Here is a 19453-nt window from a genome sequence, read left to right on the forward strand (position 1 = left end):
GCTATTAGTGATAGGCAAATTAGAGACAGGCCAATAATTTATATGGAAAATCAAATAAAGTTTCCTCAAATACCAAATACTTAAGAAAATAAATCAATTGAGAAGTATTCTAATTTTTTGCATTTTGAAGAAAACTTTTGAACTGTTCACAAGGTGTTATTTTACTGTTGTTATCTTTCTGTGTTGTAGACTGAGGTGAATTGACTCTTACAATATCTGGTATGTATATTTAGGCAAATATTTTCCATTTCAACTTTAGCTTGCTCCCAAGTATGAATTATCTCAAAATCTCCCTTTCGGAGACCTTGGTCAAGTCCTGATGCTTCCTGAAATGTTTAGGGCTACTCTATTAATGGCACTACTTTGCAGGTACTTTTTACTGTTAGAGTAAATGTTAAGCAGCTGTATTTTGCCAGTGAAGGACCTGTTCCTCTGAACAGAATATAAAATTATGAAGTGTTTCCATGAAACAAGGCAAGTGTTTTCCAGAGCATCTCCTGTGAACGAAGGAGAAAAAATCACAAATGAGGGACCTCACAAAACTCTTTCCAAAGGGAATGAGTTACTGGCTTTACTTCTTCATGCAGCTTTCTTCTTTCTGCATGCTGGATGTGCTTAGAAAATGAACTCCAGGGATGATATCTTAGCCCTGTTGGCTGTTGGAACAGATAAGTGACTTCAGGATCACCAAGACGGAATGTAAGCTAGGGAGATTAATCCTTGATTGTATTTGTTAGACGGTCTTTCTTATTTAAAACTTTTAACTCTTTTTCTCCTTATATAGGCTGGTTGTGAAAGGGCTGAAAAATCCGTAATCTCTCTTGGTTCAGATATACTTGTTTCAACTCTGTATCTGTAAACTGAGTCCCCTGGAAAACAACTGTAAAAAAACCTGACTCCAAACTCCTCTCCTGACTGAAGTGAGGAAAAAAAGATTTTTAATGTCATTTCTTAGATAAATGTTGGGTAGAGTGGAGAACTGGAGTCAAGTGCCTGAGCTGTTGCAGAAGAGAGGAAGGTAAGACTGAGCCCTTCTCCTTATAAAATGCAGTGGAAGATCTAGGTTATCCAGAACGTGTGTTTTGTCCTTATTCTTTGTTCTTCAAGAAAACAAATAGGTTTTTTCCACTGGCTAAAATTTTGATAATGGTAATTTGTGCTTTGCCCAATTTCCTTTCACCGTAAGAAATCTATGTCCACTGTTTCTTTGTTTCTTTTGCCTTGGGTTAAGCCAGGTGATTTAAACTACTTGATTGTCTGTATGAATGTTCAGGAGTTATTTTGCTAAGCATGAACCAGCTCTTAGCCGTCTCTTTTTTTTTTTCCAAGAAACTTTCCACATTTCTTAAAATAGTGTGTTCACAACATATTTGCTCCACTGTTTTGTACTGTTTTTCTTCCTTCCCTCCTCCCATAACAGCCTAGTGGATGAACCTGAGCAGCCTTATGAGGTAGAGCAACCTTATGCTCTACCTCTTTGCTGTTTCTTTTGTAATGTGTTTGCTGAGCAGACTGGCCTGTTTATACATGCAGCCTAATAATAGTATCATAACACCAATTTGTTTTACCTGGGATGGAAATAAAAATATAAGTATTGTGAATCAAAGAGAAGGGAGTAATTTTTAAATGCCTCTCTACCCTGTCAGCTCATTTCTGTTGAGTGTGATAAAGTCACTGAAACTTTTCTTATGTTCTGTGGGAATTTTGTCAGTTCGTTCGGTATGAAGCATTTTAAATGCTAAGAAAAGTTCAGCTGTACCTTCTCCCCCAAGCTGTACCTTCTCCCCCAAGCTTTGTATGTCTTGTTCAGGCATATGGTATTGCAGAAAATCATCTATGCCTGGTACCGTGGGGAGGAATTCATAGTATAGCAAAACATTAAACTGTGAACCATTAAACTATGCTTTTATTATAGTGTTTAGGCAGAGTTGTAAGAGGTTGGAAGCATACAATAAACACTGGTTATGCTTATTTATTAGTCATTAAGTGACAAGCAAAATTGATTGATCAGCATATTTTGGTTAAGGTGCCAAGACATTAAAATAAGTGCTTTTTACTGTTACTTTGATTCAGAGACTTTCAACACCAAAATAATTTTCCTCTGAATTGAAGCAATTTGGATTGTGTCCATCAGTAGCTGATGTGAGCAGTTTTCGCAGTATTTATACTATTCACATGCCATGGGGCCTCATGTTTTAAAGTTTATGTTTAACCTAAAGACTCTGGCTATATCATCCCATTGTCCCATCCTCAAAATCCTCTGATCTTTACTAGGTGGTAGGATTATGTCTTATTTTCTGTGAAAAACTTTTACATGGAAGTGGAAGAATGGATATTCTGGTCACTCTGGCGCATCAGCTTGTTACCAAAACTGAGAATTCTTTTGTTTCCACATCACTCAGCCTTTGGCCTCTCTGCCTATTGAGCATAACAAGTGCTGTCAAATCATGTAGTAGCTCCAGTGAAGTGGCACCTGCCTGGCTGCGGGCTGAAGCTGACAACAGCAGTACGAATAAAGTGACATTAGTAGTGTCTTGCCTGCACAGTCAGTGAGAGTGAAGATACAGTCACTCTGCATCAGTGGTTTCCAAAATTCTGGTTATCTCTCATGATTCAAGTTGTGAATGAGCAGCTTCAGCTCTGTGGCTTTCTGGGAGGAAGAGACTTCCATCAGAGGCAAAACAACATGCTCAAATTTAAATCATCAAATCAGTTGTGTGTCTAACTGGATTCATAATAATAATGTTATATATAGGTTTAAGAGATGAAAAATTTTGTACAAGATACTGTACAAAATTAAATCTTGCTTCTGATTTCATGCCTCATGCTCTTGTCTCAAAGCTCTTTTCATTTTAAGGACTAGAAATGGTCATTAGAAATAGGCTACACTTTTTCAATGTCATGGTACAGATGTTGAAAAACAACCAGTGCTGTTGCAAATCATTACTATCTATTACATTAGTAGGAGTTATTACTCATAAGTGGCTCCAGAAAAATAAAAAGGGTTAAGTTAGGAGTTGAGATAAAGTACATACTGACTCAAGTTGTTTTGTCCATTTGAGGTTATCCGCTATTAAAAATATTTTGAAACTTCTACATGTGTACCTTATAATTCTGTTAGATGAGAAAATGTAAAAAAACATGTTTTTCCCTTTCCACAGTCACATTGTTCCTGAAGTGCTGGCAGTGGTAAGAGCTTCCAGTCAGTAAACAAAGTAAATGCCATTTAGGTGTATAAGAAAGACAACAAATGAAGTAACAAGGTGTCCAGTTTTAGAGTTTCTTTCCTGCCTGTAAGTTAAAAATTAAACATTTTTATAGTGTATGAAACCAGTTATGAAACTATAAAAAAAAAAGTTGGATTATGCAGTGCTTGCTTTTCATGTCAAAGAGCAAAATGTAAAAATGTGAAGTACTTTGTGGATCAGATAAGGTAAAGGGTAATACTTGATTCTGCTCAAAACCAGAAAATAAATAATAATAATCTGATGGGGCTTAAATTCTCATAGCAGTGTTGGTAATTTAATGGTAGATTTTTTTTTCTTTAAAGTATTTTTAATGTTTTTTCTCTATTCCATGATGTGACCTGATTCAAATGAAGAAATTAACAATCTCACTGTACTGAGCAAACAGCAAGCTAATTGTTCACTTTTTATTGAGTGCACAGAGGAGGAGAGGAATAGTTTGTGGTGAGATCAGAAATTTTTAATTTCCATGAATCTCTTAGTTACTTGTTAGAAGGATGCTGTTATTAAAAAACTCAAGAACAACAAGCTCCACAAGGATAAATGCGTAAAAGAAGAAATCCTTCCTAGCAGTAAAAAGCGGAGATAAATGGTGATATTTAAAATGTCTTGAGTTTGTGCGCATTTCCTAGATTACAGGAATGATCTTATAGGGCCTTTTGCCTCATCTTGTTCTTTATCCAGAGAAATGCCTGGCAGAAAAATGCATTTTTAGTGAATTTAATGTTGAAATGATGCCAGTTAAATTATTTATCCTTCGATTATACTGAAGATGTTTACATTCATCATCTGTCCAGATATACAAAGCATGACTTCTTATATGATTAGATGAAGCCTTAGATGTGGGATACTTTTAACTGATCTAAAAGTTAAACACTGTACATTTGGTAAACTAAATGCCCTTTGTCTAGTAGGTGGTTAGATGCAGGGAGCTGTTCAGCTGGAGCTGCAGCACAGCTATGGCATCTGGCTTTGAAAATGAGGGCTAAGGAACAAGTTCCTCCTTTCTTAATACAGCTACATAGAGATATTTTTATTTTTCTCTCTTTACTTCCTTTTTGTCATATGATATTTACAGCAAAAAGTATGAGTCAAAATGACAAGAATTGTTGAAGAAAGACTTCTCCCAGCAATTGTTGAAGGAAATGCTTCATTTTTTAGAGAAAATTACATAAAGCTTCCTATCATTTCACTTACTTAAACTTAGCATCCAAACTGAATTCAAGGTGAGACTGGGAAGAAGCATAATTATATATGTCACCTTCCAGTTCTATTGTTTTTGCTTTTCCTCTCTCAAACATGCTGACTCCCTATTTTTTAATTTTAATTTTATTTTTAATGAAGGTTTCATGAACCATGAGGGTTGGTCATGAATTTTAGGCCATTTTGTGAATGCTAACTACTTAAAAATAGTCATGGAGTCAACCTTGCTTCCTCTCAGGGTTTATCAGTTGGAAGTATCTTTTTATCCCATGTGCAAGCAAAGACTTCTCTGGATTGATGATTTGATCTATATAATGGAAAATCTAGGCAGGATATCCTTTCTCTATTATTCCTTGGTGTGATGGCATCAAGTTGTATCTTAAAATGGGGGAAGGGAAGAGGAGGATCCTATTAGCAGACAGAGTGGTATCAAGGGACTCTTAAGTTGCAGGCTGGCTGAGGACCTCCTATTTACTTTCCTTGTTGGACTATTTGTGCTTCAAGCTACTCTAACATGTCAGTGGTGGCTTGTGCTGCTGTGCCCAGAAGCTTGCTTGTGTGCTGTTTAAATGTTTTGTGTTTGGAAGTTGTTGTTGGATACCGAGGTCTGTGAGGGGATTCTCTGTAGTTATTTTGAGCTCTAGCAGATTTTAATGAAATGCTGCATTGACAAGGTACATCCAGTCTTATCCTGCAGAAATGCCGTGCCTGAGTTTACCCTGGCAAGAAAAGAATGTTTTTGTTGTGATTCCATTATTAAAATGCCTCTGAAATTGAGCAGTGCCTAATGTGCAATAGAAGTGCAGTGAATGCTTAATGCAGTGTGTGCATGGGGTAGCAAGCATACTCAGTATTATGAACATTAATAATGTTGGAAAATTATTATGACCTTGCATTTCAGCATGCTTTTAACTATTCCATGTAATACCCATAGCTTGAGATTTTCCTTGGTATTTGCAAGGCAGAGTATGTTACCAACCTCTCTGATTGTGGCAGAACCGTGGGTTTGGTCATCCTCTGCTCAGGACCAGGAGTCTGTGTAAAAATGACACTGACTCTTTATCCCACCTGCTGCTCCTTCCTTTGTATAGAAAACACAGTGTAGCTCTGGTACAAGAGGTGAGTCCCTCTCTGAGTTGGTGCTTCTGTTGTTCTGACTGTGGCTTCTGTGTCTTGTGGTGTAACAGCAGAGGAGGAACCTGGGACATGATTGTGGCTTTGTAAAATAATATTCAGCAGGTGCTTGGGTTGCAAAGCAAAAAGCATTAAAACTAATAAAAAGAAATGCTTCAATTGCTTATTTGGACTTTGGAATCTCTAACCCTCCAGTGTTTGTGTCAAGCTTTTGTTATAATTTAAAGTACATGAATTTTTTACTGTTAATGAAGATATATATGGGATCGTTGCTTGGGCTTTTATATGAGGAATAAAACTCTTTCCTTCTACACTGCAAAGTGCATCTCGGCTACTTAGAGTTAACAAAAGTCCATTAGCAAACTGATCTGTAACTTTCCATCATCATGGATTAACTGCAGTGTTTAAATGGATGCTTGCATTTCTTACAATAATGTCTTCTAATTTTATGGGACATATACCTATTTCTGATCTAGAAGCTCACATAAATGTTTTTTAAAGAATGACAAAATGCTCTAAGAAACATATACTGCTCTTGCTTACACTGCTGGTAAACTAGTTTTGGTGTATATAACAGCCTGATAACTATGACTTAAACACAACATCTCAACATATGCAAGCATTTTTACCTCTGTGCTCTTAGTCCCTGGTAAAAGTTTCACAGTTTTTAGCCCCAATCAACCTAGGATTTTGAGTAATATTTTAAGTCTATGAAGATAACGTGTTTTAAGTACCTGTTGAAAAACCAAAGCAAGAGAAGTTTTTCAAATCTTAGGCCCACACCTCATGTATTAAATCATGTGAAATCTTACAATTGCTGTTATTTTCAGTCCATTGTGTCTGCTTCCTGTTGGTCAAAGGTTATGAGGATAGGGTGGTGTAGAGTGAGGTGGGAAGCGGGCAGGAAAAAGAAAGCTTTGCTTATTTTGGGGTGGACAAAACTACAGAAATGGCCACGACATTGCTTAAATTTTCTGAAGACTTGAAGAGGTAAACTAGTCAAAAACTATGTTCTTGATGTTGTTTATTTTCTGCTTGGTAACTTAGGTATGGGGAGAATGAATTGGAGTGAGGAAAGGCTTCCTTAAAGAATGTTATCTTTGTGCTTGAATTTTTTTTGTTCAAAAAGAGCTTTAGTTTTGATTTACAAGTTAACTTGGTGAATGCTGTTGCTGAAGCAAGAGCCTAAACCTCTCTACCTGTTTGCTCACTCATATCTACTAGCTCTGCAAAAGGAAAACAAGAGAAAGGTATTGTGCCATGGAGTACAAACAGAAGTTCTGGTGTATTGCTTCAGTACATTGTGGGTATGTGTAAAATACATAATTTACATTATTTACTAAAATACTTAAATACATTATTTACTAAAAATACAGTTTATCCTAATATTTGTGCTGTTACTGAAGAGCTGTCTGTAATTCCTTGTCTGTCCTTGTCTGTGAATTGGTTGTGGTGGTTACGTTCTACAAAGCTGTTCATCCTAATAACCTATGGCATGAGGGTACTGTTACAGTCCAGGAAGCAGTAAAAAACATTTTATGTGAACTGATGAGAGCTAGAGGAGTGTTTTGTAAGCTAATCCAAGTAATTATATTGAAGCATCTTAATATTCAAGTATCCTGGTATGTAGTTGAATTAGCTATTGGTATGTGAGGTTGCTGTTTCCTGAATTTCTTAACTATTTTGTTACTGCCAGTGAGTTATTCATATCTAAAAGTATTGTGTGCATTGTTGGAAAAACAGTATTTTTGCTACAATAGGAACTCAGGGTTAAGGAGTGTAAAGGAATCTATATATCATAATGTCTTGAAAAAAATTTGGACTTTATGCTTGTTTATTTTGAAATTAATTTTTTTCTGGAGTTATTCAGTCAGTTCTGCTCAGAAAAAAACTGCTGAAGTCTAATTGGTAAATATTTTCAGCTGTGTAAAGTCAGAATATATTTATCAGACAGAATACTGAATTTTATTTTATCTTAGCTTTTACTTTTCTTAGCAACTCTCTCTGCCATCTCTGCATATGCACATTTCAGATCTGGTGATTTGTAATGGGAAAGTTTATAGCTTGTGTTAAAATGTAAACTGCCATTCCTAATTATTCCCATTTTTTATACACAGGGGAAAAATTACATGTTCCTTATATAGGAACAGGAACTCCTTGCAATGCCTCACAGTATATAAAAACTACTGTGCCAAATCTGTGAAGCTTTGGTTTCCTTTAGCTCTCCCTTCACTGTGCCTGAGGGAAAGGACTTGAGTAAGTGTCAGTCTTTTCATTGCTGGAGCAGTGGCTCACTCATTTGCAAGGATTGCTTTGTTCTGCACATACTTGATTTACAAAGATGTTAGTGACTGTACATCCTTGCTCTCATGAGGAATGGATAAGGATGGAGTGTCAACATGTCCTAAGTTTAATTTGTAGGGACTATTTAAAACATAATCTGAATTCCCATTGGACACTGTGTGTTAATGGATGGCTAGGAGCTTCTTTAATGCAACTGGTAGGTTAAACCAGATTAGTTACTTGGGATACAAATTGTAGAAATTATGGGATGTCTTTGTACCATCATCTTTAATTCATTGCTAAATTCCTCTTAATTCATCATTCCCTATTGAAGCTGGAGAAACTGATGCTTCTGTAGCTCAAATCCCCTTTCTTTTGTAGGGTGTACAAAGCGCAGGACTTAAGCCTATGAATATTTTGTTGAAGAGATGATGTACATAATGCTTGGCCTCTTGCCATCTGTAGAAAACTCTTGTATTGTATGAAATGAGCATGCTTGAGTGATCCAAACATGAAGCAGTGATGCAAGCATGTGTTGTATGGTCATTGCAACTGCAGTGTCCCAGGATCTAAACCCGTATTAGGAATGGCATGGTTTTACAAAATTCTAGTGTCTCGTCTTTCTTTTCCTTGTGTATAAGTCTTTCCCAGATGGTGAAGATAGATATCTACACAGGAGAGTAAGAAGGAAAAAAGATAAAACTCTGTACAAATTATTACCGAAAGCACTGGAAGCTTGTGATCTGGAGAAATGAGAATTTTTCCCTAATATGTTACAAACACTGCTTCAAAACTTCTGTCCTCCTAGGAAATGAGGCATGAATGGATAAAAACACATGGTGAAATAGTTAATTCCCAGACGTTAGAAGCAGCTGTTGATATCAGTAGAGTGTAGGCTTGATTTTTTAGCTTTGAATTTTTCACATCTCTATAAATGCTAATTATTTTTTCTGGGTCTTCATTCATGCAACCTACACCCATGAGCTCAGTTGGAATCCAAGTCAAAAGGCATGGCTGGTGTCTTCTCTTGCCTTGTCATGTTAAGAGGGTCCTGTGAACATGGTGGCAGTCCTTGTGATAAACAATGTACAGAGACTTCTAAAAACAGGGCAGAGGAAACCCCGAATTATTTGCTTTCTTAAATTAAGAGTTGTGGGCAGAAGTGAATTCTAATTAAAAGCTGATGAAAAGACTGAAGCAACCTTTAAAAAAAGACCTCAACAAAACCTTTGTCTGGTGAATACACAAATCCATCATTTCTTAAATAAATCCATGTGATGCAAAGCCAAATTGTAATTTGGTTGGGTGATCACAAGCACTGTCAAAGAGGCTGATATTCAGGAGCAATCTGGAGGAAGGAGATGTCTTGCCCTTGCTTATTTGTTCAGGAAGCCTTCAAAAGAAAGATGAGAGATGCCAGAGAGAAGGAAAAATTGTCCAAATCTGGTATCAGTGGTAAAGCAAAAAGCAATAGGGGGAGACTTGCAAGAGGGAGAGTCAAGTAAGAGCACAGACCTCACTAAATAGAAAAAGTGTCAAAAAAGGAAAAGAGGCCCCAAAGTACAATACAGCAAGTCAATAAATGGAGAATTTTAAAATAAAAGATGATGTAATCAGAATGAGAGAAGGGAGGTTCTCCTGGCAGCATTAGTTCAAATAGGATGGATATGGGAAAGACTAGAGAGGGGAATGATCCAAGCATGCTCATGATCAGAGAGGGAGTAGCCAAATTTTAGAAATATTCTGGGAAACAGGGCAGCAAACCAAAGACCATGTAGATGTGTGAGTATGGGACCTGCAGTAACTGTATTTCTCCTTGTACCAAGGCAGACCCCATGCGGTGAGTATTGTGTCTTCATTGCTGACAAAGGAGCGAGATGGAGTGGTGAAAGGAGATTGCAAAGCTCATATCAGTGGTGGGGAACATGTTCCCAGCAAGTTCCTAGGAGTTATGTCTTGGTTACACAGGATGGATGGTGGAGGAGAAGTGAAAAGGTGGGTTTGCAAGAGATCAGAACCACTGGAACTATTATAGGCTTTTCAATTGGATTAGAGAATGTAGGAATAGAGAGAGACGATCTGGTCACTGGTCCAGGCTTGGAGATGGTGAAATGGGGGCTCAGGTTCTGGCGCTGCTGCAGGGGTCTTGCTTTATTGCTCTGTACAGCTATGAAAAGGTTCTTCTTTGGTGAAGAGATTATAATCTCCTTTGGTGATAATTCCCAGATGTGCAGGAGTAAGTTTGTGCTTGCCATTAGAAAATTAATGGCATGTTGCAGAAAAGTATTTACTGAAACAAGTTGTAATAAAGATCAGTTTAATGTGAATTAGATGATACAGACCTGACTGCACTATTGCGCATTGGGAATAGGAATAAGTATGTAGGAAAAAAAGATGTAAAAGGCAAGAAAAAATTAAGAAAAAAATGAAGATACTCAGTTTGTTTCAGATTCACAAAATAAAGCCGCAGTTTGTGCTACACTGTCTGCACTTTATTTTGTACCTTTTTTGCGCTTTATTAATGCTGGGAGACTAATTCACGTGCTGAAACATTGGTTATGAAACAGAGCTCACAGTAAATGTATGTGGAAGTATTGTTCTGCTGTACAGAACAGTGTTTTGTTTATTTAACAAGCTAAAGTTAGAATTGACAGCACAAGACTAGAAAATGGTGACAATAGTTTGAAAACAGGAAATTTTGGCTTTGTGTGTATTCGGAACAGATGATCAGGATGATGGCCAGGAGAGCGGAAACTTCCATTGAGATTGTTTTTTCCTTATTTTGCTCAGTGAGAAAAGATGGTGCTTCCTGGAAAACACGCCTTAAGTATTTAAAGAAAGTCATAACATAATCAGTATTTTCCTTATATCCCATTTGTTTGTTTCCTAGCAATCTATTTACACTTCTTAGTATCTAGTACTACTTAATATTTGAACTATTGTCAAATCATAGAATTGTAGATTCTGCTGCTAAGACACTAAATATGCTTTGGGGTTTTTTTTTGGTTCTTGGTTTAATTGTTCTGTCTTAGGTTTCAAAAAATAAAGGGCATCATTTTTAGGGAAGAGAATAAGAGGATGTCTGTTGCCAGTTGGTGTTATGACAAGCGTTTCAGAAATAACTAGTAATTACATATTCTTCAGTTCCTGGTGCTCATGATATAGCCTTTAAAAAAAAACCCACAAAATCAATGAACCTAAAAGATTTAAAAGAATTACAGAAAATGCTTTCCTTAAAACACCCCAAAATAAGAAATCTATATAGAAATCCATATGGAAATCTGCAAGTGTTAATTTGTTAGGGAAAACATTTGAAATTTTGCAGTTTCACCATGGTGTAGTAAGTTCTGCAAGCTGGAAGAGTAGCAAGTGGAAAAAGTAAAGTCCTGTACTTGAAGTATTGTTACCTAACGTGACCTCTTTCTGCTACTTCCCAGCAGTCCTCCCAAGTATGTGCCTTGTGGGATGCAGCTCATCGGTTATAGTTGTCACTGGTCTAGGCTGACCACAAACAGGATTTAAAAAGAAGCACAGTGTGAAGGAACACTTTTATTTTTGTTTCATTTGAGCTTCTACTGGGATGCAGAGTACAGGTCTAATCCACAAGTCAGTGAAGCTGTGCCAGAGGTGTGTTTGTCTTCTGCGATGGCTGGAATACCTGCATACTGGAAATGTGGAGGCAAAAAGGAGCAGAAATACTCAGCTGTTGTTTGGGATCCTTTTTCTGGTTGTTTGTCAGAGACATGTACCAATTTCACTGTTATTTAATCTTTGCACTGAGAACTAACTAGAAAGAGAGGAATAGATTAAATAGATGGGAGCAAAATCATAAAGATTATTAAATCTTGATCCCGGCAGACAATTGAAAAATGCTTAATTGTAGCTACAGGACTTAAATGTCCATAAGACCATTACAAAGTCACCTCAGGCTGTGTCTTTTGCTATTCCTACATCTCTCTGGTTCATGTTCTGCCTTCTGTCATCTGTTTACCCCTTACTCCAAAGTTCTTTTGGAGTAAGGAAATGTCTTGCTGTGCATTTATGAAACACCAGGTATTTTTTGGAGCCTTCCTTGTGCTCCTGGGCAAGTTATTTCTTTCTGCAGGTCTTAGTTGATGTCTCTGAGAAAGAAGGATGCCACATAGTGCCCTTTTAAAGTACTCTGTGAGTACAGAGATGAAAACCTAAGCACAAACATCCACACACTTGAGAGATGAAAAGGAAGGCCTGAGATTTGTAATTTTATTCTTGGGTTGACTGGTCATACATAGGGAAATATTTATTAGCAGTGTTAGTGGGGTGGAGTGTAAGGAATCGTCTTTGACTTAGCCAGTTCTCAGGAGTTTTGATAGGTTTTTTTGACTGGATGCTACACAGAAGAAAAATGGTGGCAAATGTGCTAAAATCAGCTTTAAGCAGCCTTAGAATGGTGAGTAATTACAGTAGGAAACTACAGAAGGATAATTGATTAGTTTATCGGTAAGCAATCACTTGGCCATGTGGGAGCTAAGTCTGAAAAAAATGGATCACAAAAAGCTGCCTTTGATTTAACATCTCTAAGCTTTTATTTTAACATGTCATGTAATCATTTTGGCCTCTTGAGAAACCTCTTAGGGGATCTAAGTGGAAGGTTAAATCCTTTGAAAAATCTAAATTATCTGCTCTTTCCTGCCCCTTCCTCCTTCCTTTCCCTTTCCATTTACATATGCATCCCTATTTCCTACATCTTTGAACTACAGGCAGCAGCTGAATGAAGTACATCTTGAGAGTGTATGAGGAGAGGAGGGGAAAATAATCCATAAATGTAAGGATTAAGGGAAGTATAGCTACAACTTCTTCAATAGGTACACCACTTGTAAGTAGAATATATTGTAAATTCTGTGTACTGCATACAGTAGTATGCAGTAGTTAAAAAAAAAGCCAAAAACCAACTAAACCCTAACACTGCTGCATGCTGCTTTCTGTCAATTAGCTCCTTCATTCATATTGAAATCAGCAGTTTGCATATATACCTTAGTAAAAAAAACCAACCCTAATCATTGAAATGTCTTGGTTTTACTTTGTAACCTACTCAAATTGCTGTGTAAAAAATACAGAATTCCACTGTTCCTTTGATAATTTGATGCTCTGTGGGTGAGCAGCATATCATATTTCAACCTCTCTCAAAAGCAAGTAAACAAGCTCGTTTCTATAGTGATGATGGTCTCATGAAGCGATGGTCTCATGACAGACGCAGGACAATGTTTGGCAGGCATAGTGGTGTCCTGTGTTCGGCCAGCTGATGTGCTGTGCAGTCCAGAGGAGAAAACAAGCTGAGAGCCAAACAAGGCCTTTCTTAGACTGAAGGAAAAGAAGCAAACCTTGTTAAATTGTGTTTTGTAATAATTTACAAAGCCTACACAGGTTTTTGGTGAACTTGAAAACCATGATTTTTGCCTTACAACACTTACAAAAGGAGCAATTTTTTGTCTGAATTAGGTATTTGCTCTGAAAGCAATGTTTAGTGACTAAGTGCTATTATATTTATAAAATATATTATTAAACCATATTTATGTTACTAACATATTTTATATATTTGAGTGAATCTTTCATTTAAAAATATATTTGCTCAAATTTCTTTCCAGAATTAAATAACTACAAAGTACTTAAATCATATTCTGGCTATTTTTTTTGGCTTCTCAAACTTAAAGCAGTTGATTTCTAGCACAGAAAACCAATGTTTGATAATGTATGGCTGTAACATCAGTTATGTGACAGATAAATAATTGTTATCTTTAATTTTCCTGTGATGTAAATTGGTTGCATCTTTTTGAGTGATTATGAGAAATAGTTTGTAGCATGCACTTCTATAAAAGAAAACACAAAATTTTCAAACAAAAATGCCCAAATGGTTAAAAAAAAAAAGATAAAACTTGCATAAGCATGTATTTACACATGTGCACTCTCACTTTTAGAGACTGCTCTTTGGAAAGCTGTTGCTGAAAAAGCTCTTCCTTCCACATATAACACAAATAGCACAATATTCTGTACTTCAGTGAGGCAGTGCACAGCTTTCTTTGCAGCAACAAATACCGAAATGTTAAAAATAGATCAAGCTTTAAGAATCCCAGATATTTTCAAATAACAAAGGGTGATTTATGTGAGCTCATTTTGCACTTGGACAAAGTATAGAGGCGCTTTTGTACTATGATTAACAAGAGTGCTGATGTCAGTTTGCTCGTCTAGCTTTAAGCTTCATTCTGCTGCTAAACTGTGCTTTGTACTGTAGTCCAGACAACCTCTGCATCTGCCTTATTTGTGTGTAGTTTATGGAATTGCATTTGTTTTTGAATATAATCTGTGCCAGTTTCAGAGTGTGACTCACTATAGGACTGAAATAAATGTTCGCATGTGCACTATGTGAAAACTCTTCAAAAATAGTAGCAGGTGCCAGCAGACTAAATTCAATGTTTTAAATATTTAAGACTTGCTGTTTTGTAGCCTGAAGGGCTGAAAGGAAATTCTTTTTAACTCAGTCTTTTTTCTCAGTTTTAGAGTTCTATTTACTCATCAATACTCCACAGCAATTGTCAGGATTGCTAAGAACCTTTCATTCCCTAACACACTACTAGAAACAAATTCTTGGAAGAGGCATACCTGGTTGATACAGAGATAACAGAGGTTTTTTTGCCTGGTGTTTTGTTGTTGCATAAACTGTGAGACAAAAGGCATCATGCTTCTCAATTGCTCTTGCTCCTCTCCTATCTCTAATCTCTTTCCTCTTGATTTCTGCTTTGGAAATTTCATCTGAGTGACTGAAGGTTGAGGTTAAAGATAAAGCTTTTTTCTGAAGCAGTTTGTAGCAGTTATCTGCAATCAGCCTTGCCTGAAGAGAGGCTCATCTACTGAAGTTTCATGTTATCCCAGCATCTAAGTTGTCGCTTGATTTGGAAGCCGGAAATAAAACAAACTCTGCTGATGTTTTTGGGTTGATGTTAAATGCTTCTTTTCTAGCTGTGCTGCTATGATATACTCACATTTGAAATCTAAATTGAAGGGGGTTTAATCTATTACATCTTCTACATTTTAACTGTTCACCAGTTAAATTTACTGCTACCATGGAAATAGTTGCTTGAGACTTTGACTTGATTCACACTGTTCATCATTTAAAAACAGATGCTGTTATTCAGCATAACTGCAGTAAATGCAATGGTTTTGTAAAGTACAGACGTGATCTTAAAATCAAGAAACTTTTAGAGCTTTGCTAGCTGGAGAATGGATCACAAGCCTTAATTAAACTGTCTGTTCTTTTTCCCTTTCTCCTGTTTTCTGTATTATCTTTTCATAATAGCTTTCGAAGCTTGATACCCCAAACAGGCATGCACAGTGGGGGTTTTATGAGTCTCTGGGGTGTTACCCTAAGTTCTTCTAAGTCTTTTGATGTTTATATTTTTGTAACAGAGTTTCTCACACACTTTTATGTAAATAATTATTGGTTTTGCATTCCTTTCTGGAGGAGGAGAAATTTGATAAACTGTTGGTTTGACCAGTGTCATTGCAGAAGTGGCAATTTCATCCTTCAATCTAGAGTAACTTTTAAAATTCTGTATATATCAAAGTCAAGAAAAAAGCTTTCTTCTTTTTACCTTGGAAGTTTCAGTGTGCGTGTCGTTCATTTCGTGTCCTATTGCAACACTGGGGGAAACCGACAGCACTTGTTGAGAGTGGGGAGACAGCAGTGCAGTACTTGCTCCTAGTCCATTATGTCCCTCTTCCACTAGTTTGTTAGAAGGTAGCACCTACAAAAATGAAATGAATGCACTCTTGTGCCTCACAAAAATGGCTCTGAATCTTTCCCTAATACACAGTAAGAAACTATTGTTTTCAGAGCTGCTGTCCCAGTGTTTAAAGGACATCACACATCTTGATCTCTTCTGGGACCATCCTTGCTGATTCTGTTCCTTTCCTTGGTTAGCACACAGCCAGGGCTGGCCAGGAGGAAAATGCCCTCACCTGTCTTATTTATGCATTTCTTCGGCTGGTTTTTTTTTTGGTTTTTTTTTTTTTGGGTTTTTTTTTGGGTTTTTTTTGTTTTGTTTTGTTTTTGTTTTTTTTGTTTTGTTTTTTAAATCTTTCAAGGGACTTGCTGACAACCTTGTTTGAATATCCTAAGGAAGTTTAAAGTGGGGTGACTTGGGGCATGGTGTGAGTCTGTGGTGCAATTCACAGTGTCTTGGCTACTGCACTGATTTACCTTGATCTCCAACTTTGCTGAAAAGTATAAGAAAACATGGATGACACAGGGGTGGCTCCCCACTGTGTCTGGGCTCTGCTTTCAGATTTCTCAGTGTGAAAGACGTGCAGCTCTCCTAGTGAGCAATGGCAGTGTGTCTGGTTTTTTCTGCTGTGCCCATTATCCTGGCACTGGGATATAAAAAGAAGCTGCTAGCATAGTATTGCTGATAGAACTGAGGAGCAAAAGTGCAGCCAAGTAGGACAATAAAGATGCTGTTGGAAGCAACAAGCTGTATGCTGAGCTTGGTTGAGTGGTTTCAGTTAAGGTCTTTGATGAGAATAATGGCAGGTGATAGAGGCCCATGGGATGAAAGGCAGCTAAGAATTCGTTAGAGAATACAACATTTTGCATTTGCTTTTCTCTTAGACCAGCTTATTTCTGCAGCATCAGGAGGGCTGGTATAATAGCCATAGTGTCAGACTATCAAATTAATTTGTTCTGTATCTTCCCCAAAGACTGCATTTGTCTGGTAAAACTACAACATTTGGTCATTCTCTCCATCCCCATCTCTCTAACAGTTTCAAAAAATAATAATGTTGCTCTTTTTCTGTAAGAAGTACTACTGTAGAAATGTGGTGAAGTTCTAAATGCAGAGTTCCCCTGGAATCGAGGTGCATGTACTGTGTGAGCATTGTCTGTTCCTTAAATGCGGGTCATATCATTGATTATCAGTTAAAATGCATCAACCTGAAACAACAGATATTGGAAACAAAACACAATGGAACACTTAAAGATGTATTTTATTTTGTCTTTCTCATGCCTGTGACAGCTTCGTTTGGAAGCCCTTTTTGTGTGCTTTTTCCCCCCTCTCCTGATCCTCACCCCACTTTTTTCTTTAGTGTATTCATGCTTTCTCATTTTATAAACAATGATTTAATTTATATATCCACTTGTTACAAACAAAGTCAAGATGTAAAATTTAAAATACAAATTCACTAATCCTTAAGTCCACTGCTGTAAGAATACCTAAATAGTGTTAGATGTGAGTATTTGGTGTGCAATCTCTTAGTATAATAATTGAACTGCTTATTAGTACTTGGTTCAACCCAGGCTGGAATCACACGTAAAAGGTCTCAAAGTATGATTTCTTCCTTCTTACTTTTCTTCTTTTTGTCTCTCCCCAATTTTCAGGCATGGAAGAGAAGGTGGTTTGTGCTTCGGAGCGGCCGCTTAACAGGGGATCCAGATGTATTGGAATACTACAAAAATGACCACGCCAAGAAGCCTATCCGTATTATTGACTTAAATTTGTGTCAACAAGTGGATGCTGGATTAACGTTCAACAAAAAGGAGTTTGAAAACAGCTATATTTTTGATATCAATACTATAGATCGAGTTTTCTATTTGGTAGCAGACAGCGAGGAGGAGATGAATAAGTGGGTTCGATGTATCTGTGATATCTGTGGGTTCAACCCTACAGATGAGGGTAAGTTCTGTTGCTTTTTCTGAGAAAATGTCGTGCCTTTGTGTGAAGAACATTTTAAAGATCAGATGACTATCTTTAGCTGGCGTATATTTTGAAACTTGTGTGTATTGCCATTGAAACTTCCTTGTTATCCTCAAAAAAAGTAAGCAGAACAGAGGGAGATACTCAGAATTTGTTACAAATTAAGTGTGCCATAGAACTTGGATGATGCTCTTCTGTGTGATGTTAGCTCTTAGAAGTACAGGAAAAATCTCAAGTAAAATCATGTGCGGCAGTAGATCTTCATAATCATCAAAGGAGTCCCATTTGGTATAAAAACATATGGTTATACAAGCAGGAATGAGACCAAAATGTCAGGTTTCTAATATCACCATTTCCCTGCCTGCTTTGAAACTAGGGGGAAAAGAAATCCACCCCCATCAGCTAAAACAAACAAAAAATAACCTGTAATTTTGCACTATCCTACTCAAATCCTACCAAAATAGATACTGTATGAAGGCAGCTTGTAGGAGACATGATGGTGTGTTTAATTCCTTCCAAATATCTTGTGGCCATTGCTTATTTATTTACCTATTATTCCTGCATTCCTTTTGGAGATTAGTGGGTTATATGACTTGCTTAGATCTGTGCACAGTTCCAAGAGTGGTAAGAGGGATAAGAGGCATAAGGCATAAGAGGGTTATACATAACGCCTGACTGAAGGGGCTAGAATTAAATATCTGCTTTTTGTAGGATTGTGGATTGAGGGAGGTGAAGGAGAAAAAGGGACTTGCATCCGTTTGCTCCAGCCAAATCTTTAAAAGTGACTGGAAAATACTGTCGCATTATGAAGAAGGGGCCCTTTTCTTTCTCCTTATTGCAGTTTTGAACTACCACTTTGTCATGAAAACCTCATCTATGAATTGCCACTGTAATAGCAAATTCAGGGAAGGTTGCTTCTTTTGACAGTTCCAGCATGTTTTTGTGGCATCCTGAGAACATCCAGGACCTGCAGCACATTTCAGAAAGCAACTGCCATGGGATTCAGTGCTCAGCCTGCCAGGCGTCCCTGTGTTCCAGAGAGGTGTGGGCAGGGGACAATGCATCAGTGCAGGTGTGGGCAGAAGTTCTTGGTTCTGGGGACAAACTGGAAATCTTGGATCTAAGGAGGAAACATGTTCACCTGGCAGCTCTTTGGCAGAGCACAAAGGAGCACATATCTATTGCACGGAACAGAGAGGTGGGGTCCCCTCAAAACCATCAGACCTTTCCTCTGAGAGCTGGTGTTTTGTTAGCCCTTAGTTTTCCGTTATTGAACTGAAGATGAAACCTGCTATGGCTGTGGAGAGATGTAACTATGCCCTCATAAACTGAGTTTTTGCTTCAGTCAATTGTATCGATAACTTCTCCCCATTGTACTCTCATTGCATGTTTCATTTTTGGCATTTTAGCTTTGGCTGAATGCTTTGGTTTAAGAAGACAGGTGTCTACTACACTGAATTATTCCAATACCTTTACTTCACATGACTGAGAGTTGGCAGCACTGTCTGTTTTATCGGTTTAGTGATGCCTTGTAATGTATTGAGGAAGAATTTTAAAAAGGGAAAATGGGAAAATCAGTTGCTGAGTGTTTATTGCCAAGTTCTTATTTTTCCAAGATGAATCTTCCTGCCAGTGGAAGAGCAGGTCGTAAATGTACTTTAAAAATCTGTGTTCACCTGCAGCTTATTTTGGGAAGTTAAAGAACAGGTGAAGTTCAGATAGTAAAAACACAATATTTTTTTAGTCTGGAGCTGAACAAAAGGTGTGTGTAGCATAACAAATCTTTCTAGTAACTGTGGAAGCAGAAGATAGTTTTCTTTGAAGCTGGAAAAAATGTCTCTTGCCAGATTGATTAAGGGTTGTGTT

The 19453-nt window shown here is 37.3% G+C and overlaps 1 protein-coding gene across 9 annotated transcripts in view; it reads left to right on the plus strand.

Moving 5' to 3' along the window:
* GAB1 (GRB2 associated binding protein 1) overlaps positions 1-19453 on the plus strand; it is a 118328-nt gene that overhangs the window by 40693 nt on the left and 58182 nt on the right. For all 9 annotated transcript variants that reach the window (XR_007777539.1, XR_007777538.1, XM_050974206.1 and 6 more), the window contains exon 2: positions 17272-17566. Coding sequence is in view for 7 of the 9 variants with exons in the window: in XM_050974202.1 (XP_050830159.1) it covers positions 17272-17566 (295 nt within the window). In the remaining 2 variants the exon portion in view is untranslated. The remainder of the gene's footprint in view (positions 1-17271; positions 17567-19453) is intronic.

The sequence above is a fragment of the Serinus canaria genome, chromosome 4, assembly GCF_022539315.1.
Source record: "Serinus canaria isolate serCan28SL12 chromosome 4, serCan2020, whole genome shotgun sequence".
In the NCBI taxonomy this organism is placed as follows: domain Eukaryota; kingdom Metazoa; phylum Chordata; class Aves; order Passeriformes; family Fringillidae; genus Serinus; species Serinus canaria.